The sequence below is a fragment of the Buteo buteo genome, chromosome 7 (genome assembly GCF_964188355.1).
Source record: "Buteo buteo chromosome 7, bButBut1.hap1.1, whole genome shotgun sequence".
Taxonomy (NCBI): Eukaryota; Metazoa; Chordata; class Aves; order Accipitriformes; family Accipitridae; genus Buteo; species Buteo buteo.
Window position 1 is genome coordinate 36,616,831 of NC_134177.1, and position 23,786 is coordinate 36,640,616.

At 39.0% G+C, this 23,786-nt stretch overlaps 1 protein-coding gene across 4 annotated transcripts in view; it reads right to left on the reverse strand.

Moving 5' to 3' along the window:
- The window catches only part of AUTS2 (activator of transcription and developmental regulator AUTS2), an 801,167-nt gene that overhangs the window by 413,997 nt on the left and 363,384 nt on the right, over positions 1 to 23,786 (reverse strand). For all 4 annotated transcript variants that reach the window (XM_075032435.1, XM_075032436.1, XM_075032434.1 and 1 more), the window contains exon 4: positions 17,861 to 17,896. In XM_075032435.1, coding sequence (XP_074888536.1) covers positions 17,861 to 17,896 — 36 coding nt within the window. The remainder of the gene's footprint in view (positions 1 to 17,860; positions 17,897 to 23,786) is intronic.

The window sequence follows — 23,786 nt, forward strand, 5'->3', positions numbered from 1 at the left end:
CAGGCATGACCACATACAACTACAATAATGAAGCTCATTTGGCGAAAAATGTTCAGGTGATTGTGATTAAATAACTGCCAACTCACTTCAGTCTGTTCAACACAAAATAAAATGTCTTTCTGTCAGATGGGTTGACCACTTTAAATTCACAACCAGACAGGAATACAAACCAATTTAAGTAATACAGACTAATTGACTGCACAAAAGTTACCAGGTTTGTGTATGAAAGTACACGTCTTCCAAGACTGTATAAATACTAAACTAAAAAGGCATTTTCCTTTTCCAGTAGAAAAAAAAAATAAGTTTTAAATCAAAATAAATGCTTAATTCACATGGGAATGTAAAATCCACAGGATTAGATTCAGCAGTATTATATCAGGAATGCAAAAGTTGTGTTTCAGTATTGATTAATGCCAGCAAGGCTTGAATTTGCATGTAATTTACAATCACTTCCTTCAACAAATGTCTTCATTTAGTATTATTATGAGTTTGGCATGACAAGATTATTACAAATCACCCTCTATCAGGAAGAATCAGTAAGAAACCCACCATTTATTTGGAAATACTGCAACAGACATGATTGGGTGAGAAGGTATAAACATGGTTTATGTATAGAGTGCTGTACATTACTCAAGTGTACTAGTGTCACATGCAGATTAGGAAAATTATTAGTTCTGTTCTGATAGTGTTCACAATATGCTGCACCCAAAGACTTGGAAGATGTAGTCCCTCCTCTCAAGGAGATTACAGTCTAAATTGCTTCTCTTGTACTGGGCAAGTGATAAAGCCAGGCGAGCATTGGACAGCACTAAAGGGAGGCCAGGTAGCAGTGTATGAGCCAGCCAGCTTTGCAAACAGCAGTAAGCTTCATGAGCCAGGCTGTCAAGAAAGGGACTAAGAGCTCTGATTTGCATGCAGTGATAGATTAAAATCAGACAGCCAAAGTAGTTACCATCCCCTGCACCATCTACTCCATTCCCCTGATGGCAGTTGTCATCCTGCCACAGCAGACACAACTGAATGGCTCATGAAGCAGCTTCTGGAGTGCTCAAGTTTTCAGCTTGGAGTATTATGTCTCCAATTTGAGTTTAACTTAATATGCTTTAGAAGCCATTCATTCATCTGCCTTGCAGAGGAGGTAATCTCCATCGCAAGGGCAGGACAGACAGCTTGAGGGCCATAACCTCTTCAGCTGTTTTTCGCCTTTAATTTGCCACAGCTTGCAAGTCGGGGACCTCAGGCAGGACCTAAGTCATATGGCTGGATTTCAACAAAGCACTTAGGACCAATGAAATCTGTGGAACAACCGGTGATTAAAGTCAAGCAGGTGCCTAAACACTTAGCCGGATTGAGATCATTTAACCTAGACCAAGACGTTGGACTTATCTTTACAGCTCAGTTGATGAAATTCATCCACCAGATGAATACAGTGCTGCCTGTACCAGCCTGTATATTAATTATTAATGTTTACTTGAGTAATTTTAGATTCTCAAATAGAAGTGTTATTTTGAATGAAAAGCTTTAACAACAAATATTCCAAAGATCAGACATTTCCACTAAACAGGCCAGGACTGTAAATGCAACATAAATCAGAAGAGAATGTAGAATTCTTCCAGTCTTTACCATCCACACTAAATTTGCAAACTGCAGATCATGGCAGATACTGAAACATTTTCTCATTTTGAAAGAAGTCCATGCAAGTACCACATGCTGTGAAATATTATCTTAAGGGAGTGGTTTTGATAAAAACAAATGGCCAACCCTGAAGATTAATGCTTCATATGATGTATCCAGGTTATTAATCCCACCTTCTTCTTTCCTCTGGCCCCGGTAGTGAATGTTTTCTGGAAAACTGCACAGAGCCAGATGGTTAACTATTGAAAATCTATACTAAAAAGATTAATGTTACCCCATGACAGGGATCAGTCATTTGTAGAGATTTCCTAATACAAACGGTGACATTTGTTTATTCAGACTGGCTGGATGAGCCATACTCTGAGGAGAGCCTAATTAGTTCTCAAAGATTTTCAAAACATTGGGGCCCAGCTGCTGAGCTGCAGTTCAACAACTGAAAGAAAATTATATGCATAAACAGATATACAAGTAACACAGACATCCAGACAGACAGATATGAGTGACTGCTCTTCAAGCTGCCTTTGAGTTGTTAATTCTAACACAACATGTGGAAAGATGTCGGTACCCTGGGTGAGTTAAGTGCTTACAAGTGGCCACTGGAAACACTCCAGTGCCAGTCGCAGTGATTAAATATTGCAGTCCTGGGTGCCGTTACTCTTTAGACAGAAGAGCTGCGCGTAGCCATAGTGTGAACGCCTACCCACACCGATCAGTCTCAACACCAGCCCACTCTAATGCACAGTAACAAATTCCAACCATCTTCATATTGTGCTTTTATGTGTAAAATAAACATACTGCAAGGAAGATGAGTATGAAAGAAACAAATGCGTTTTACACAAAAGTTTCAAAGTGTGAACAGTACTTACTAAATTTCACAGTAGGCCTTTTTCCAGATGGATAAAAGAACCAATATGTCCAAGGCCACTGTAATTTCTAAACCACTTAGATTAAACCCCCTGTATTCAGGAAAGAAGTGAAGCACATGCTTTAAAGTGAAGCACACACTTAAATCCCATTGACTTCAGTTATGCATGTGCGCTTACACGCTCTCCTGAATAAAATGTAAGCATGTGTTTAAACTCGAACCTATGCTTTGCTGAGATGAGGCTGTGAAGAAAGAAGAGTGAAATTTAAACTGATGTGAGAAACACTGCTTTTATCACTAAGCAACAAGCCCTTTCCATCAGCAGAGAACATATCTAGGTGTTTGGGGGGAAAAAAAAAATCTACGTACAAGTGCTTTTCTTTTCCTTCAAAAGGACATAAGAAGTGAGAAAAGCAAAAGAAAAGCCATTAAAATTGAATGTTTTTACATAAACTATACAAATGCTCAATTCATCAATATGAAAACACTGACAATCTTGAGACTGAGGCCAGGACAGATGTTAACTTTATAAACAGCTGCTCCAGCTGAAGACATTGCACACTCCCTACTGGTTGTTATTGCTCCCCCGTCGGAAGCTATCACATGTACGGTGCAGCCAGCAGAAGGGATCATGTGAGTGCACCTTCATCCACCACAGACAAAATCAACTACATTAGTTTAAAAAAGCAAAATACTAGAGTTGTGGTTAAATCTGTTCAATGCTGACTGGTGAAGAAGATGCAGGAGCACTCATGGTATAGGCAGGGGATTTCAGATGGCAAGAGCAGCTACGGCTGACACGGCTAAAGGACACATCCACAAGATTCACATGCATGCTCAAGACTTTATAGTAATACATCATTATTTCTTTCAAAAAATTAGCACCTAGGAAATAGGACCAGTTCAAAAAATGGTGTGTCTCAAGAAGAATTACAATTATTTGGATCAGTTTTTGGTGTAAAGAAAGACCAACTGTAATGGGCTAAGCTAAGAAACAAATTTAAGAGCACACGAAAACACTGGTTTTGCTGTGTATAAACTCCTAGAGCAAAACAAGCAAAGAATAAACCACCAAAACCAACCAAAAGTAAGTACTTTACTAGGAAGTTACACAGAAAAATATGATTTGTGAAGTATGTCAGTCCCTACACATCTAGTGACTGCATTATTACTTGCTAAGTAAGACAGAGCAGGTCATCAGTTGGACTAACCTGGCACAGCTCTGGTGAAGCCAATGGAAATAGACTGGTCAACACAAATCTTGAAACTCTGGCACTAGACTTGTGCACTTTTTCTTTTTAATCCTGTGCCTTTTCATATCCGTAAACACATTGACTAATGGCTACAGACAGCAACTGGGAACTGGCTTCTAATTTTTAAGATCACTTGGTCATTTAAACATATTATTTTTGTGTGATAGCCTTTCCTCTCCAGTGGTTTACTTTTTTTTTTTTTTATCACAAACTTCAAAGTTAACTTCAGTTAGGAGCTTTTTGAGACAAGGACTGTTAATGTACATATATAGAAACTAATGAAAAGAACTCTTAGCCTCTTACTGAGATCCTGCCATAGTACCAAAATAGAAATCATTCTGGTACTATATAGAAATTTAAACCAATATGCTTTGCACATCATCCCAAAATCATCTTCCCTTTGATCTTGTATCACCTATGCCATATGCGTGATTCATGATGCAGGAAAATATTGTCTTCCAATGTATATGCAAAAGCTTCATGAAACAAAGTGTTATTAACTAAAGTTAAATGAAGTCACCTTAATTCAGAGAAGTATGAGCTTGAAAAATAGGTATTTATTAAGAAACTGAATTTCTAAGTAGTATCCCTCTTGGTGGTATAAATATCCAACATAGACTTAATCAAGAGCGCATCTTGGAGAAAATAATAAAGTAGCATACAATTTGATACCACTGCAAAAAAGCAATCAAACCAGAGCACGGCAATAAATTAATAGAAGAAGTTATATATCCAAACCAGACTAAAAGTAATTTTGTAAGTCAGCAGTAAAAAGTTAAATAAACACTAATTTAATCTACTTTAGATGCAGCAGTCAATAGTTGAAATACTTTACTGCTCTCTAGCTATATGAACACAGTCAGCTGACAGAAAAATTGAAAAAAGAAAGGGGAAAACACATCCCTATTTAGGCCCTAAGCATTGTGGAAAGCATGAACACAGAAACACAGGAGAGAAACAGACCTGAGTCAGGGAAGCTGTTTTTCAAGTGAAAACTGCAAAAGGGATTTTTGATGCAATGACCTCTAGATAATGGTTGCGACCTATTTTTGCCGTGCTGCCTTTCTATACGCTTTTAGGCAGCACAATCATCCTTTTATAGGGAACAAGCATTTCATATTCCTCTGGGGTATCCACAGAAAGGAAATGAGTAGTTCCTCCAAAGGGGTATCCTATATCAGAAACAACAAATTTCCTGGCAATGTGGAATGAGGAAGAAAAAGACGGAAGAAACAGAATAGGTTGTCAGTGGAATTTCTAGGGATTACCACTTCTCAAAAAACCCCGTGTTTCAACTGTTCACATACATATTCATCATTAACATCAGGTGGAGGACTCCATTCATGAAGGTCTCTAGAGAGGACCTGGAGAAGTTTTAGGAAACAAGGCTACCAATAGCAAAAGAATAATATGATTAGTTTCATATCTGAAATTATATATGCAAGTAAGACATGTGTATGACAGCATGAGTATCATAGCTATCTCAGATGCTGTCTGAAGCTTGCTTTATCATTTTAAACAAGTTGCAGCAAACTTACCTTCAGATAAACATCCTAGATGGTATTTTCAAGAAATAATAAAGAGGACTTAGTTATTATCACTCCAGGCATGTCCTGCAGATAGGCAAGAAAAAGGACTTTATGACTGAGTCAAGAAATGAAGGAAGGGCAAATTCATAGCAGGTTAATGAAAATCAGACAATGACAGCAAAGCAGAGGAAAGAAGAAAGAAACATTGGGAACTCAACTGTAAAAATGAAAGCTAGAAGCAATGACTAATGATGATACAACCAACAAAATTAATAAACAGGCTTTGACTCTGAAAGGTACCTAAGCAAGTGCATGTTGTATAAGACATCTCACTGAGCTCCCTGTGCCTAAAGCCAAGCACAAACTTGATAAAACTGTTAGCAGGTCAACTCAACAACAATGTTCCTCAAATCCTTCCTTTAAATAAATGTAGACAATTGGACAGTGATGGTCTTCTAGGTAAATACAACAAAACTTCTACCGATTCAATCAGAACAAAGCCCTTTGAACCAATGAAGTACTCTGTAAGAAAGAATATGGTGATCAGAGGGCTGCTAAGTGGCCTCTTGCTATGAATTCATAATGATGTTGTCCTTTTATTTACTGTTTCTATACCACAGGTAATTTAAGCATGCAAAAGGTACTTAGTAAACCCAAACCATAAAATAATGTGCAAACTACTGGGAAACATTGGGTAAACAAATGACGCTAGGGATGAATGAGGAAGGCTATTAAGAAACACAGTGGGAATCACAAGGAAGGGTGTTTCTTTTCCTTTCTCAGGGTCAAGGAGTGCTTCTACCGCTGAAGAAAATACAATGTCACCAGATGTCATTGCATTAATACATCAGAGAGCCTTCAAGGAAGATGCTCTGCTCTTGCGATCATTTGCAGGACTTTTTTTTTTTTTTTTTTTTTAAACAACATTAAATTTGCATTAGCTTGGATGGGCAAAAAGGATGGCATATAAAGGGAGAGAGGGCTGAATTAATATTCATAAGCAACATGCTGGAAGAATGCAAAAGGGGTGATTTGAGGAAGCTTGGAAAGGGAAAGGAGAGACAGCCATTAGTACTAGAGACCTCCTACGTAACACGCTCTGCTCTCAAGCAAGAATTGCAATGTCTTTTCCCTATCCACATTAAATATCGCCCTGCTCTGAACAGCTTTTGGATTCCCCACTCCAGGGCACTCCGGGGAGGAAACTGTTTTGGCTGAAGTTCGGCAGGAGCAGGTGGCATTCACCAGCTGCGAGTAATTTTGCTCTTGTTGGCACCGCAGCAGTTCTTGGACTTCTCACAGTTTGTGTTCAGTGGGGAAGGGGGAATGGGGAGGGAGCAAACAAGTCCTCGGTGGTGTTTAACAGCATACCAGGCTTCACGGCTGCCTCTTCCAAGCTGGCAACTCTAAGCACACAGCAGAAGACATAGTGCTTTCAGAAGGTGCCTGCATGGATTTGCCAGCATGGGGTTCAGGTTTGCTTGTGCTTCCGTTCTCTGCTGTGAGAGCACATTGCCTCTGACACAGCTGCCACTCCAAGGTGGAAACAATCCTGCAAGCCAGATGTTAATATTGCGGAGGAGGCAGGAAGAGAGAAGAGGAGCATGGCTTATCACCAGGTGTAAGTGATCTCTCTGCAGATGGACTAGCTCACATCAGAGCCTTTCAGAGAGCCCCAAAACACATTCCTTTTCCCAGCATCTGTGCCACCAGTTCTCCAACCTCTGTGTGTGTGTGCGCTTGTCTACGGAAACAGGGGCTGCAGTTGGAAACATTTCTGGGGCTGCTGCTACTAGTAGTACAAATACTTCAATTATTACCTTTAATGTCGTATTTCATCAAAGAAAAGAAAGTGGAATCTGGATACAGTAAGTGTGGCAATGCCATTAAACTGTTTGTCTGAACTTAGTTATTTCCATCTTCAGAAGCCACCTGAGAAATCAAAAGGTAAGCATGGAAGCAGGAGAAGAGGCAGCAGTTCTCTTCCCTTCTCCATTTCTCATCACAGCAGAGGGAACTCAAAATTGCAAGAGTATCTCTTCTAGGAAAATTTTTTAAAGTGTTTCAAAAATCTTAAATCCCTTTCTTTTATTTCCATCTTTTCTTTCAACTGTGCACCATGAAAACCCTTCCATTTGGCATCAGAAATGCTTCCTTGAAACTGCAACATATTCCTCTTGCATTCACTGGTATACCCAACAGTCCAGCCCTTCATTTGAAAAGCTTCTTTCATTTCCAAATAGCACAAGTGCCAGCATGTGCTACAGTGATGCCACTCCAAACATAAACTTCACTCTCTGAACCAGACGGGCACATGAACTTGCGCAGGGTAGAACAGTCATTTTTTCCCCTCCAAGCTCATCTTTCATCACCACTTCTGACAGACACATCCTCCTTGGCAAAGATTAACACTTTGATAATGAAGTTGTCTCATGATCTTTTATTATAGCTGGTGTCTACTCTGCCATTTAACAACAATCTCTTTTCATCTGCTAAGGTGAAGCAATTAGTCAATGCTATTAATAATAACAAGTTCTATTACAATAATAGCTAGAAATCTATTTACCCAATGTACTATGCAAATGCACAGGTAGGCACTGTCTCTATGCTGAAGAACACTGTTATACAGGTCATTGAATAAAATGAACAGCTAAAACATTCATAATAAAGACTCATACAAATTACTTTCTCTTAATTCACAAGCAAGTGATTTTCACTGATTTTTCCTAGAAATTCTTTTACAGTGATGCTACACAATATGGCCAACTCCACTGATATTATATGCCAACCTTGAGTTTGTACCAAAAGCATACTCAGTAATGCAAAGAGATCTGTTGGAAAACCCTCTAGCACCAGTGAATGGTCGCCATCTTGCAGCAAAGCTAGACAGCAAACTCCCCAGTAATGAAAACAGCACTGATCTGATTGCATGAGTCAAAGGACTACTCTCATGATGCAAGATGGCTTGAAACAGCAGCATTTGCTAGAGCAAATGGTGGATGTGGCATCCACATCTCTCTGTGGGAGGGAGAGTTCAGAACATCAAGTAAGATGAGATTTCAGGAGGTGAATAAGCTACTTCAGCTGAATGCACATTAACCCTCAGGTGCAGCAAAGAACAAAACATTTGCCCTATTTTTTTTTTTAAACAGATTTACCTTTGCTAAAGGAAAAGCCACCAAAAAACCTTCACTTCCTAATGGTCTGACAACAACATAACCTAATAATGTTTTTCGTACGGACAAAGTACCCCCAAATATTTATAACGAACCATTACAGCATGCATTGCAACTTTACAAGCCTTCATCTAATTACTTCCACGGAAACAAACACACAAATCTTCCAGATCCATGCTGCCACACACACACACACTCTCTGAGCACCAAACCTTCAGCAACCTTCCTCTGATGGACACTTTTTTTTTTAGGAAATGACAGGGAGACATAGGTAAAAGGTGATTTAGATAGACTGCTGTGTCACAAATTGTCAGGATCTGATTTAAAGACCTTGCCTTTGTCAAGAAAGACAGTTGGGTGTCTGCTTTAAAGAAGTACTGGGAATATTTTCATCAAAGGTTTGAATTGAAAAACAGTGGGAGGTAAATATCTGAGATGTTGCCAAGAAAGACCGCTATATCCGTGCAATTACCATTAACAGGGGACAGCAGTGGTTCAATGAAGTAATTCAATCTGGTGTCCTACATTTTATCAGACAGCAATTTTGAGTTCTGACATAAAAGGCTGAGAAAGAGGATTGGACTCTTTTCTGTGAAATTCAGCCTTAATTCTTGCAATCAGGAGATGTGTTCTCTGCTTCAGGTACAATCCTACTATCCCTCCAAGTGACTCAAAAGAAGAATATACTAATATTTACCATAACACTAATCATTCACATAGGAACATGTCATACTTTGGGCAAGTTTTGGAACTGAGGGCCTGCAGTATTAAGGGAGTGTTTTCCCTACCTAACTATACCAGTATTTCTTTACCTGTAAGTTTCACAAGAAGAAAAAGATCTATCGTTTAAAACATTAAACAATATGATGTAGCCTAAATTGGTAAATGTATTCTTCCAAAATATGAGACGGTGAGGGACAGACAGTATTTCTTCAGAAAATGCCAAAATGAAAAGTCCATGGAAGCTCACATCAAAATAATACCATCGCATGGCTTCTCTTCATTGTTAATCCATCCATATTGCATATTCCTATTTCCTTAGAGGCTTTTGCACTCTCTTTCCCCAGAGTAATCCTATCAGTCAGTCAAATGACAGTACTGCTGATTTCCAAGGTCACCAAGTTTACACAGCAGCTCTGCATTTCATCTCTGCAAGGCAGACCTGAATGGCACACAGCTCCCATGCTTGATAGCAAGATGAACTTTCATGCAATCTCAGCACAGCACTCAACATTTTGGTGTCTCCAGCACAGCGTTGACCCAAACAATCACCACCACAAACCCTTTTTTCAGGGAACTCATCAGATTTTATCTTTTTAAGTCCTTTATACCATAATGCTTTTTGCCATAATCCCTTCTTTTTGCACAAAAGTGTGTTATTTCTCATGTTACATAATGCAGAAATCTTGCAGGGTTTTCCATTTATTTTAAATGCATATAGGAGACAATGTTAATTTTGTATTCTTCTGAGTAAAATCTCACCACAAACAATAACACCAGCAGATAACCTGCGTTGGAAACAGTTCAGTGTTGCTCTTCCTACTTGGGTTACCAAAAAATTGCACCAACTTCAAAACTTCAGTAACAGGAGCAAACTGGCTCTTGTTTCATGCAGAACATGGTCAACTACCTTTAAATATGACACAAAACCAGGACTATCAATGAAGCACTCAGAGATTGCATGTGCCTTCTCTTTTCATGAAATGATACAGAATCTCCTCTAGAGACCCAATGCCATCTTTCCTCCCAAATATTAAACATACAACAAATACATTCAATGCTATTGAGCATTCTCTTTTAATGATACGAAACTGAGACCCTTGGAAGATGAAGGCTTTGTATATGACAGCTTAACTGCTTGCAATCAAACTAATTTGCAGTACGATGACCTGAAATGAGCTTAAAAGCACCATAATGCATGCTTAGCAATCAGTGAAGCAACTCTTTATTATAAGGGTTCACATTTGCAATTTGAGTCACATGTTATGGGAAAGAGAAAGAGAAAAATAGGGGGAACACACACACACAAAAATTCTTTTGCTTTGCAAGAGTTGATAAGCAAAACATGAGCTACATGTAACATGGGGCATTAGAGACCGAATTTAGACTGACAGCAAATCTTAAGTCTTTCTGCTACTTATACAAATCTTATGATCTCCAGAAGAGGAAATTATAAAATTAAAAATTCGCTTATATATTATCATGTCTTGATTTTTCTAAATTTATTTTTCTTGGAAAAAAAATTATTAAGGAAGTTCACTTGAAATACCATCAAAAACATGTACTGAGTATGCCTCAAGGTTTTTAAACTGTAAATGAAGCTATCTACCAACCACTTGCAACACTATTCTGCCATTAACAAAAGTTAAAGACCCTTCTGGCAAATAATGAAGATTTTCATATCACCCCTTCAAATACATAAAATTTCTTATTTCCTTCCTTTCTCCCTTTCTTTCTTCTTCCCTTCCTTTCTTTCTTTACACCGTCTCCATCACACTTGTTATCCTTGGGAAAAAGATGGCTCCAGCAAGGTAAGTGGAGAACTATACATAGAAACAGAAGGAAAAGGGACTAACTAACAAGCTCAAAACATTTGGCGAAGAAATGCAAGAGCACTAAATATAACACCATGCCAGAAAAAAAACCACAGGAACCACACAAAAGGGCAAAACTGAGCCAAAGGTATTACACAGATAGCACAGAACTGCTCAATTCTAATAACTGAAGCAGGAGTGGGCTTGGGCAAGAAGGAGAGCAAACGCCTCCCAAGACAGCCAAGAAGTGCACTCTAGCTCAGCACTGCTCAATCTAAGTGATAACTCCTTGGGGACATCGTCTCTGGAATCACCAAATGTATCTGGGTTTTGTCCTAAAGAAATTAATCGTCGCACTGTTCAGACAGAGGATGAAAATCTGTGTTTCAGCAATGAGGGAGCAAACCTGAAAGACCTGAAATTCTGAAATCTGATCTCAGTTCTGCTTAGTTGGATAAGAAACTGCTGCTGTGCCTTTTTTTCCTTATTTAAGATTTGGGCAATATAGTTTCACCCAATTCAAAGAAGAATGGTATTTTGAATTCAAAGCATTTTATTAAAAAAGCATGAGCATGCACTAAGGGCAGGGTTCTACAATGTATGAAGAAATACCATTCAGAAGGGCTGCAAAAATAACTCAGACCATCATCTCTGTTCAAAACAGTCTGAGTCAAGACCTGTCTTGACCGAATTCCAGCCCAGGTAATTTATTCTGTTTGCCTAAACTTTCCTGAATTATTGAATTAATAATGTGAGTTTTTCTTAACCTCTAGAAAAATACACAGTTTTGTTCTCCAAAAACAGTTGTTTTGCTTCAGCTATTCTCCTCATGATTAGTAGGATGCTGAAAATATACATATGCCTGCTTTTGCTGTTCTTCTTGCTTTGATGGTCATATTGTTAGCAAACTCTTTAATGAGTCTCATTTCTCCCTAGGAACAGCACTACAGTTTATAAATGCTAAAATTAATAGACCTGGGGTAGATTTTATTACACATAATGTATTTAGTTGGCAATGATGATGCCTCCCTTACAGCAGCTGCTACAATAAACTGTATTTTCAATGGCTCCTGGAAAACAAAAGACAACACCTAAAAGATTTCAGGTAAAGAAACACCAGGGTTTCCAGGTCTCGCTGCTCCACACCAAATCTGCTCCGCTGAGGTCCGCAAATACTAATAGGTAATTATGACCCACAGAAAGATTTCTACGGGGGATTTTGTCCACTTTTCTTGAATCTGAATTTACTATCAGACGATTCATAACCTCTGTTGTCAGCTTCACTTCTGCAAAGAATGGGTACATGGAGATTTTGAAGTGGAGCTAAAATGGATTTCAGTATACTGTTCACAACAATAGTTGGTAAAACTAATTACAGTAGAGAAAATTGGAGATCATTCATTGCCCTACTAAGCAAATTAGGATTTGTTAGCAATGATTTATAGTGCCAAACACAGGATAACAAGGATTGTCTTTTCAACTGTATTCACAGGGGACATAACAGTTTATTAAGTGTGGTGCCATCCAAACAGCCACTGCTGTAGTGCTTCTGTAGACCTTATAGTATCTCAGATGGATACGCAGTTTTACATAAGCATAATACATTTAAATGTTTGGCTTCTAAAGTCAAGCACAATAACTGAGCAACTTAACCTACCTGAAAGCACAACAACTCCTTATTTATCAACATCACTGTGTACACAATGTGGAGTAAAGTATTATATTTCTTCTGTAACATTAGCTGGTTCAATTTATTAAGCCTCTTTGAAATGATACTTTTGATCCAATCTGTTTCTCTCCTGTGGAAACTAACAGGTCTTACTGTACTCTGCTAGAATGGAATCTCTTAAAATATGCCCACCTGAAGAGAGTCAACATCACAAACTTGACCACCTCAAAGAAAAAAACATAGGCTACTTAGGATCGCTGCCATTGCATATAGACCAGGCAATGAAGGAAAATCTACTGGTTTTAAGGGCTATCTGAGAATATGAGCCCGGAGAATGTGGTGGTATAAGTAATTCCACATTTCTTCTGTAAGGTAGCATCTCAGGTGAAAATCCGTCCTATTGCATAGTGAAATAGCTGGCCTTATCTAGGCCAAATACTGGTTTTCCATCATGTCTATACTAATACTGCTGGTGCTCCACTTATTCTCTTTGGGATGAGTTTTTAGAGCTCTGAGTAATGTAATGCAACATTGCACAACACAGTGTCCCAGTGGCATGCTGTAACTACGCAAACATCTGCTGAACTGAACCCACTCAGGGCCAAATTGGATAGCACAACTGATTAGCTAGAGCCTTTGGGAATACGCTCACGATTTATGTTTGTCTGAGTCACCAGCCCATGTGCAAATCACAGTTTTCATTTTTCTTCCTTTTTTTAAGGTGGAGCAAGAGCATTGTTTGGAAAAGAAGTGTTTCTTTCTCCCTTCCCCATATTATTTACATCATCAGCTTATTACCAAATTCTATTCAGCTCTGAAAAATCCACAAACACTCTTTTTGAGGAGAAAAACCTGCTAACCAAAAATAAGCATTAAAAGAAAGGAACAGAAAACCCTCAGATATTGCCACAAAGACTTCAGAAGCAGACCAATGCAAGAAATGGAAACAGGTTGCCATCGACAGAGAAACTGTACAATTGCCAAAGAACCTGGCAATCTTGGGAATTTGGTTTGTCATTTAAAAATAAAATACTTGGTTATTTAGGTTTTTATTTCTGTTCTGTTTTGTGTCACAAACCAGTGAACTACCTCCTTTAATGTGAATTTGGCTGGGTGCGAGATAGGCAAAGAAAACTAGCAAAAATCATTCCTTGTAGTCAGATAGGAGAAAAAGCTTTTACTATTATTCAAAGCCCAATCGTATTCTAAAACATCTCTCTCAACCTCCTGAAATCATAGCCAGCTGGACAAAGTTAAAAACTCACATAATTCAAATTCAAATAAATTTTCTTTTAAAGCTAAAAAGGTGGGGTTTTTTACTAAAATTCTAACTACTTTCCAGTTATCTGATCTGACTTCTCGATGAGATGTAACCTACTTTATAATCTATCTTTGATGAGAGACAGTGACAATTTGCAATGCAAAAACTATTGAAGACAACTGGGAGATTTTCCAGGAAGTAGGGTGCACCAATATTAACAGCACGTTCAAATCTTTTTTCACAGGCACCAATCATAGACTGGACTGATCCCATAGAAAACAATAGTCAGGCCAGTACAAAAGGCTTACAGGACAATTTGAATGTTTTTTACCTCTGCCTCTTCTTTTCTGACTATTGATTTAATAATATGTAAAAAGGATAGGAAAGCACCCACTCTGACAAGGAGTGCCAAGACAGGTGAAACAGATTCCAACAACGATGAAAATGGCTTTTCATCAAAATCTACAGAACATACTAGTACTTGTGAAAGAAGCAGAAGATTAAGTTGTTCCTAACTGAAAAGAAAACTTGCAGAGGTTCTCAGAACTCCTCAACAACTTTCAGACAGATTTAGCGGTTATTCGCATGTGTCAAGCTTTGCTGAAGGCACCTAATTAGAAACTCTGTTTAATCAATGGCAGTTCTGATCATCCCGCTTAGGTATGTGTTAGGCTGAATAACTTGATGGAGATTCCTACCCCTTTCCATTGACTTCATAGCAAAGGTGGGTCGTCAAAACAGGCAGTATGAATGCCTCTCAAGGGCATGTGCATTTTTCCTTTACCTACTGCTTTTCAAGAAGCACTAACAGAGGCAACAAGAGCATAAGAATCCAGTCTCCAACATTGCCATTCAGAAATTTACCTAGTTATAGCATAAAACTAGGTAGGATTTCAGCCTTCACCACTACTACTGGAAGTGCATAATGAATTACTAGGATGGAACATACATATATTAGAACATACATATATCATACATATATTAGAAAAATGATTTTGTATTACTGGGAAGTGTCAGGTTTATAAACGTTTCTTTAAACACCCAGTAACCTCAGGAGGCTCTGAATAGAATAAAGGATCCAAAAGTAATTTTTGCTTTGCTGTAGCATGCACAGCATCCACAAACACTGCAGACACATGACCCACCACCCATCAAACCCGAGTGCCTGGCATAAGCACGGTTCTTAAAGTTGATTCCAAGCCCAACAAGTATTATCTCCATTACATACATCCTAGGTAACATGGCCTAAACACGCAGAGATTCCATTAATACTTGGATTTAAACAGCAAATGTAAGCTACTTAATCCATACCTCAGTGTTCATTTATTTCTGAAGAAAACCTGACATCTGTATTTCTGCTTTCTGTAGTAGATGTGCTTGGAATCTACCGTTAGTCCATTTTAACTTACCTGGTTGCCTATGTTTCCTTTGGTGCGCTACAGTATGTAATATTTCACAGTCCAAAGTACAACACCTATTGATCCACAGGCAAAAGGTTTATTATCATCTATTAAACTAAAACCTATTTTTGTTTTATTTGAGACCAATGACCCTTGTTTTCATGTTCTGGGTTAACACTAAACACAAAACCTACAGTCTTTTCTAGTTAAAAGCTTTGGAAAAAAGAAGTCAATTCAAGTGCATATTCTTTTGCACTTTGATAATACAATAATTACATTTATCAGAAACACATGCTAATTGGATCATTCTGGAGCATTTTTCTCATTGTCTGGTACCGCAAAGCACATCTGGGTTTTATTTGCCCCATGTAAGTTAATAAGGGTATGGACTTTTTTAAAACAATAAGCAAGATAATCCTAAAAACAATTTTCCAAAGTGAAAAGGGAGGAAAAACCCTCCACATTTCATCCCAGACTGTGTAAGTGTAAAAATGACTTTAAGATAGAAACTGAAGGACATTTTCTATCTACTCGGCTATTAATGAAGAAAGAAAAAGAAAGTTAAAGAAACCTTATTACCATGACTATACACATAAGAAACAGTGCAGTTAAATATACCATATTAATGGAACCTAATAAGGGATGTCTCCCACACCTACACAGATCCAAATTAGTATGATTTAAAGGGCCAATACATTGGCACTAGAAGATGTCAAGCTTCGTCTTGTTACTAAATCCCTAACTCAGGAGAACTGGAAACTTTCAAGCTTTTTGCTGGAGATGTTGACACCTTCCAGATTTTCACTTTACTGGACCAACCCACAGACAGTATGGTGCAAGAGAACAGCAGATGGCTTTTCTTCTGTTACCTCTGCTTCCTAAAGATGAAGCTGAACATTGTTCTTAAACCATGCATATTCAGCTCTCGCCATAAGGAGAACAAGGCTTATTTATACATGTTAAAGACTTCCATCCCATATTATATTTGTCCCATTCCAGAGCATGTCTGTATATGTTCATACAATTTGAGTTTTAAGCACCCAAAGGCAAGCAATTCACTCTAAACTATGGAGAGACATTCAAGTTTTAGTCTGAATGCAAAATAAACATTGAGCCATTTGATATTATTTTTCCCTTTATCCTTTCCCTCTTAAAAATACATATGACACAAAATGGGGGAAATGCTGAAAAAAGGAAACCAGTTTTATCCTGTTTCACAACTTACCTTACACTGATTTGAGCTTTGGTATAACTAGAAAAACCACCACAAAACTTTTTCAATCGATAACGCTCTTTTCAGACGTTACCACTGGCAGAAGTACGAACATTCAGTTTGTGCAGAAGTCCAATGTAAATCCAGCAGGACATGGCATTTCTCCAGGTATTAAGCAATTTTTTTGCTTGCATTTTACACTTTACATGTGAGGTCACACGTACACAGTTTAATCCCATAACTTTCTTATAGGATCACAGACCTCTATGAAAAAAGACTGAATTTCACCATGTACTAAGGAAAGAAAATTACTCTCTGGGAATCTGACAAGAGAGCAACAAAGTTTTTCCTTCATGTAATTGAATACTATATAGTTTTCCCCAGAGTCTGATGAAAAGATAGAAGCAGGCTTTGATTATACTGTTAACTATATAGAGCAACACTACAGAAAAAGTCTCACTGCATTTTACCCACCTGTTTTTGGATATACATAATGCTCTATTTCTCCTACAGATATTAAAAAGGCAGAAAAGACATGCTTGGAGAATATAGCAAAAGTTAAAGTGAAACAGGATATGAGCAATTTAAATACAAATCTTGGAAAATAAACAGTTCATTGGATTGACTGGAAAATATTTTTTACTCCGAAACTTATCTGTGCAAGTAAAAGGTGTGTTGATGAACGTGGCAATAAACAGATAGAAAGGTATGAATATAGACTGTCAAATCAATAAAGGGGCATGCAAATAAATAACAAAAAAAGACTGATCAATTATCAAACCAGCTGGTGCCTGATCCTCTTCTCATGACATAAAATGTACACCTAGCATAAATGCAATTACAGCTGCATTTTCCAAGATCATCTGTGAGACATGGGGCTTTTAACCAACAGGTAGAAGTCACTGTGTCATGTTCTCTGGACTGTGGCACACAGGAGATGAGACAAGACTGCCGTAATGGACTCTTTAAAGTCTCTGAATCAATGAGAATTGGTACAAAGCGAAAACAAGATCCTACCATCTCAGAGTAGAGAGCTGGCAAATCCATGGTTCATTTTATTTGCTATAATTGTGTAAATTAAAGACTGTTGGAATTTATGTAGTAATTAATATGACACCTGATTAGTTCAGGAAAACATTGACCACCATGTCTGAAACATTACTTACAATGCATTTGTGGAGGAAAAAATAGAAAAAGGTAAGTTAACCTATTGGGCAGACTGAGATTAGGTATTTATTCTTGTTTCCATATAATAAGGCACTTTTGTTTCAGGAGCAATGCTATGCTGTTCAGAGGCACATGTGTTAAAGTTGAGATACACTTACAAAGTAGCCTGTTCCCAAGCTGGAAGGAGCTGAGCTCTGCAATAAAACACAAAGACAAAGTGGAAAATCAGTGATGGTTTTTAACACGTTCCAATCCACATAGCTCATTACCAGCCCTTTCCAAGCTTTTCATCACTACATCACAGCACCAATGTGCTGCCCCTTGTCATCTGCTACTGAAACAAACACGGTGTTGCTTAATTTTTCCCTTTACATCTCTCAACGACTCGGAGATGGTAACGTGCTATTTACTGAATTCCAAGCTTCTGCGGTGGACGTAATTGCCAATTTATTTGACAGGCAGCTGGGTAATGAATTAATGATGGCATTTCGCCCTGCACTGAGACTAAACAGACACTCATCAACCAGCCTCCCTGACATGCTGACATTCAATGCCCTGGACTCCAGCTACTCAGCTTTGTGGCCACAAAGGGGCAGGCGGGAGGGAGAAAAGAAAAAAACGTAGACTGACTTCAAAACAAAAAGCCCGGTGGGTTTGGATGACTTTTTCAGTCTATGACCTGTTTGCCAATTTATTCCCGAAAGGCCCTGGTTAGTACACACATAGTGCTTTTCTAAAATGAGACATTTTGTAAACATAATTAGTAGTCTGAAATGTAAAGAACGCGTGGGCACAGAGAAGCCGCTTCAGTCAATGTACCATTTCCTGGAGGATGCAGTCACTACAATTTCCCATTTGGATGTCCGCATTGTTTGACAAACCAAGGATTTAAAAAGAAAAGGAAAAGCAAACAACAAATATCTACAGCGTGAAATAGATTTCAAAACTCAAACCCATAAAAATAATTAAACTAATATAACTACCATGGAAAATAATCAAAAGGTTTAAATGCTTAAAAAACCATCATGAAATTCAGTTTAAGTGGGACACGATCACAACCTCTACATTCACAGGAATTAAGGAGATAAAGGGGTTTGTTTCATTAGTTTTTCATCTAAGCAATGGGGATTACACAGCAGGTTCTCTTAGAGACATGGTGAGAGACCTAAACATCTCAGTCCTAATCCAGGTCACTGGCTGTTACATTAAAGGGTGAACAGTTCCCAACACTACAGCCCTATCTATCACCTGAAACACTTCAAGGCTAGTCAATGGATAAGGAAGCAAAACACAGAAGATAATTCTCTGGTGAGCAGTGGGTAGTCCGGATGACCACTCTTTAACACCTATAGCTCAATTCCTGTTTCTGTTCCTTAGCACAAGCTCACTTTCAATAATGACACAGCTCAGTGATTACCAGGAACTGCACAGCGGCTCCAACCGGCCTTGGCAAACCATTGGAAACACACAGAATTTGCATCACTGTCATCCCTGTTCTGAGACAACATTGCAGGGAAACCTAACAACAAATTATCTCAATTTCTGATCATGGAGTGCAGCACTGATATAAAAGAAAATAAAACCCCACAAGGGGCTTATGGTATTTTTTTACTGAACTCGGCACAGCAGAAATAGATTGTGCCAAGAAATTTAAAATTAAAAATAAAATTTCTCGCAAATAATCAGAATATTACTGTGAGATCACCAAAGCAGTACTAAAAAGAGAGGTTTAGAGAGGTTATGTACATATAGGTGAAGACCTTCTGGTTTAAGACATTAGAAGTTAAAGACTTAGCAAGAGGAAGTCACCTTGGTAGTCATCAGGGTACCAATATTCCAAAATCAACAAACTCTGCTGGGACATCTTATAAGAACAAACAAAACTGCTACGGAAATTTGGAAGGTATATGGTTCCTGCCCCTTAATACTCTCTATCTTCTATGTTGCAGCTACTAAAGGACTCGAGATCTGCAGTCTACAGATTTGGTTATCAGCATGCAAGGCGAGCTCCACAGAAATACATACATTCTTAAGTCCTTCTAGCCCCACTCTTGCTGCTCTGGGGCCTCAAGCTCCTTCTGCCACTACCATCCGCATCAAGAGCCACGTGGTACCAATGACAATGTCCCTGGAAGTGCCTCTGCAGCAGCACCACGCTGTGGTGCAGAGGAATGGGCAGTGCAGATTTGGGAACACATTGCCATGAGGCCCTGGGCTCAGCCCCACTGCTCTGCTCTCCTCTACGTCCCCCTGACCACGCAGATGGGAATAACCTGGTAACCGCCACAGCTCCAGTCATCACACAGCCCAGCTACTGTTTCCAGCTAGAAAGTCCCCCTCATGGGCCATGTACAACGGTTTTGTGAGCCACTGCAGCTCTGCAACACCTCGTAGATAGTGCATTTCAGCACACACACCAGCTTTCCTGGTAAAGCACATCATACATACTGCCTTTCACTTTACTCATTCTGCTATCTGCTTCATGCCATTTAAATTCTTTTAATTTAAGCTAGAGATCTACCCACAAAGTACAACATGTGCAATCATTATAACCACTTTTGTTTAACCTATGTACAGATGCCAATCGAGTCCCACTCTTTCACTCACAATTTTTAAAACTTACTTTACAGGCTGAAAGCTCCAAAGTTTGCATTCTGCATCTGTGTGTAATTTTTCTCTGCTTTTTATTCCAAGTTTTGGAAAGACCGAGTATCAAAACAAAACAATAAAAAGGAAGAAAAAAGAATAAGCAAACAAAATATTTCCCACTGAATATTTCCATTCCTTCAAAAGCAATGCTGCAATGGCTATGGGAGGACAGTCGAAACATAGCAGTCAAATGACTTTCACTGAAAAGAAACAACTGTGCATTTTTAGGGAATTTGAGTTTGCTGGATGGAATTACAGCCCTTCACACATTGCATGCTGCATATGGATAGTACAGTTTGCAAACTCTTTTTAATTGAAGTAAGAAAGACTGTATTGCACATGCATGAATGACTAAGTCAGCTGTGTCGTGAACTGTGTGTTGACAGAGCATATAGGCTGAAGCAAGGGCTATGCAAGAAGACAGCTTCTCACCTTTTTTGATAACTCCCAATAGCGAAAGGATCCTACTACCCAGTGCCCAGCCTTGGTACCAACTGATGAATGTGATACTGTGTATGCAGCATCTTTACAAGCCCATGCTGAGTCGTGATCCTGCACTGGATGGTTCTACATCTCTTATATAAAGTGTGCCTATAATAGAGGTAATGGTTTCACTTTCCAAAACCCTTTGCAAAATTCGACATTAGATATACTATTTGATATTCACACAACCACCAGCAGAAGCCTGCATCAGGTGCCCATCAGCAAAATGCAAGTTGCTTGCTTAAAATTAACAGGGTTTTGGTTTTGTTATTTTCCTTCTGCTTTCCACCACCCCCCCCCCTCCTTTCTTAAAGAGAAGAACTTTTGGCCCAGGAGCAAAAATGTAGTAACCCTCGTGTAAGCATTAGTTTATTGTGTACCAAAGAAAATTACATCCTTGAGGTCTTGAAGGCAGAGTTATACCCATTTTGCATATATATTGTGCATTACTTGGAGAGCTGGGTGGGGAGAAAGACTGTGTTGTACATATTTGTTCTGGCTATTGTTTATGCAGGTCTGACTGAATGAACGAACAGTGGGTATCATTTCAATTTCTGATGTCAACATCAAATTACTTATTTAATTTCATGCCTGGCGAAGCATTGTATAGCTACACGCAGAATCATTTCACTTCATTTGTTATGCTGTGTTTTCTTGGCGATTGGCTTGCCTTCCAACTGACAGCTTTAATTACGACATGAATTTGATTGCACTGCCGAGGAATTAACATAATGCAACAAAGCATTTAAGCACCCAACCTTAGACACACAAACACACACCCTTTATACACACACACAAATGCACACACACAAAGAAGCTGCCACTGCAGCTGATCAGCTTCTGGCACACACACACACAAACACACACAGAGCTTTGCTGGTGTTATTCCACTTTAGATATAGCCAAGATTACCAGGGATATTCTGGAGAAGTACCAAGGATTTCAGAGCACATAACCCAAAGACCATTCCTCAGTTTGTCTTTCTTTGGGCTCAGTACACAGGTGGGAGGAATGGGAGACAAAGAATTGAAAATATCCCATATCTGAGGTTGAAACCATGAGCTGTCCATGGGATTACACTGCTGGGGATGTAGACACCTTTCCTCCCAAAGCAGACAGCAACAGACCTGGTGGGCAGGGCACTCCAGGACTTACTCCTCATTGCTACAAAGCACTGTGGAAAGGGAAGCACTCATGAAAGAGCATGTCAGCTTCAATGAGAGCCCAAGATGAAACCTTTAATGTAGGGGACAAATGGAAAGATTCCTATCCCACTCCCTATTCAAGAATTGGAACAGTATTCCAGACAGAAGGGTGCCAACTATTTCTCCCAGCTTGTGATTCCTTGTTCAGCAAAAGCAAGCAGAGGCCAGGCAGTCCACACTTCTGTTGTGCAGCTAGAGTGAAAGACCTCTGCTGCCTCTCAGCCAATGACCACGTGAGACGCTTTTACTGTTTGTCCCCTTGCTAAAAGCCTGCAGCCAACACCAGAAGCAGCAGGCAGGGCTGACGGTGCCCAAAGCAGCTTGTCAGCCCTCTCCCGTCAGTGCAGGCTTGCACTGCCACTGCATCATCATTACTGAAACGATGAGCAAGGTTTGTTTCGCAGACATCAGATTTTTAAGAGGACTAGCAATGACTTTACATCTGAGTGCGAGCTGCAGTTCTGCGGTAGATCAGGAATTTCAGAATGTGCACCAAAGAAATCAAGGGGGTTTTAATATGCTTTGATTAGCAAAGAGGTGGCTGAACCCCTGAATACTCTCTGCGTTTACTATCCAGGTTAGCTGTAATTCTCACATTTTCCTCAAGTAATCTCCTGGCTGCTTTGTAAAACATGGCTAAAAAGTTCCCCATGTATTCCAAAGTGGGAAGACTCAATTAAAAATAAAATCATACAGGAAGATAAGGAAAACAAGTTGACTGAGCTCTAAGCTGAGGAAAAGAGAAAGCGCTGCCATCTTGTCTCCAAGCAAAATCTCAACAAAATGAATTCTACTACTGGCAAGATGTTGATGAGATTAAACTGACTACAGCACCCTATATATAAAGGAGGAGCAGCTCTCCAATTTCTCTTTTAGGCCCCTGGAGCTACCTCTGCCCATAAAGGAAAAAACAAGTTGTCATTCCAAAAAATACTATATAGGGGACAAAGGCAGAGAGAAATGGGTTTATGAAATTCAAACGGGGAGATGTATTAGGGCACTGTCAAATGCTTGCAATGGAGCATTTGAGAAATCATTATCCCTAATCTAGCAGAGGTCAAGTTCTCTGCTAATTATGTTCTCTCACAGAGGGGTGTGTGCATGTGTGTACACATGTGCAAGATGAGGACAAAGAAAGGAGTTGATGGGAATCAGTCTAACTGCATTGCGTCTGACAAGAACATAGGATATTTTTCTTCCTACTGTCTGATGCTATTTCAAGCCTCATTACGAGAAAAGTCTTGTGTTTAATATGGTCTTTTCATTGAATTATCTTCTTTTCATTTTTGACCACCTCTCTCGCAAATGCTGCAAATTACCTGCTTGGATCTCATTAGCCTGGAAAGGAGTCATCCCTTGTAAACATACTTTGCGTCAATCTGCGTTATCCAAGGACTGTAGGTACATTTACAATATGTAGAGTTGAAAGATATCTGACAGGAGAGGGAATGAAGCCACTGACATGTCAGTTTGCAACTGGATATTCATTATACTATCTCCCTCATTCTGTATCTGTCACTAAGCTATCACTTAGGCTCCACATTAAAGCTCATGAAGCTAACATTTCTGTTTCAACAGCTTACTTACAACTAGGGATTTGAAAATTGATCATCCACCTAGAGTATATGCACTTCATTCATTATACATATTTCCATGCAGTAGCCATGCCTAATCTTACAATGCTGTCAGGCTACATCAGTGGAGATCCATTATATTTCATGTCCAAAGTTTGCTTTCTGACCTCAGG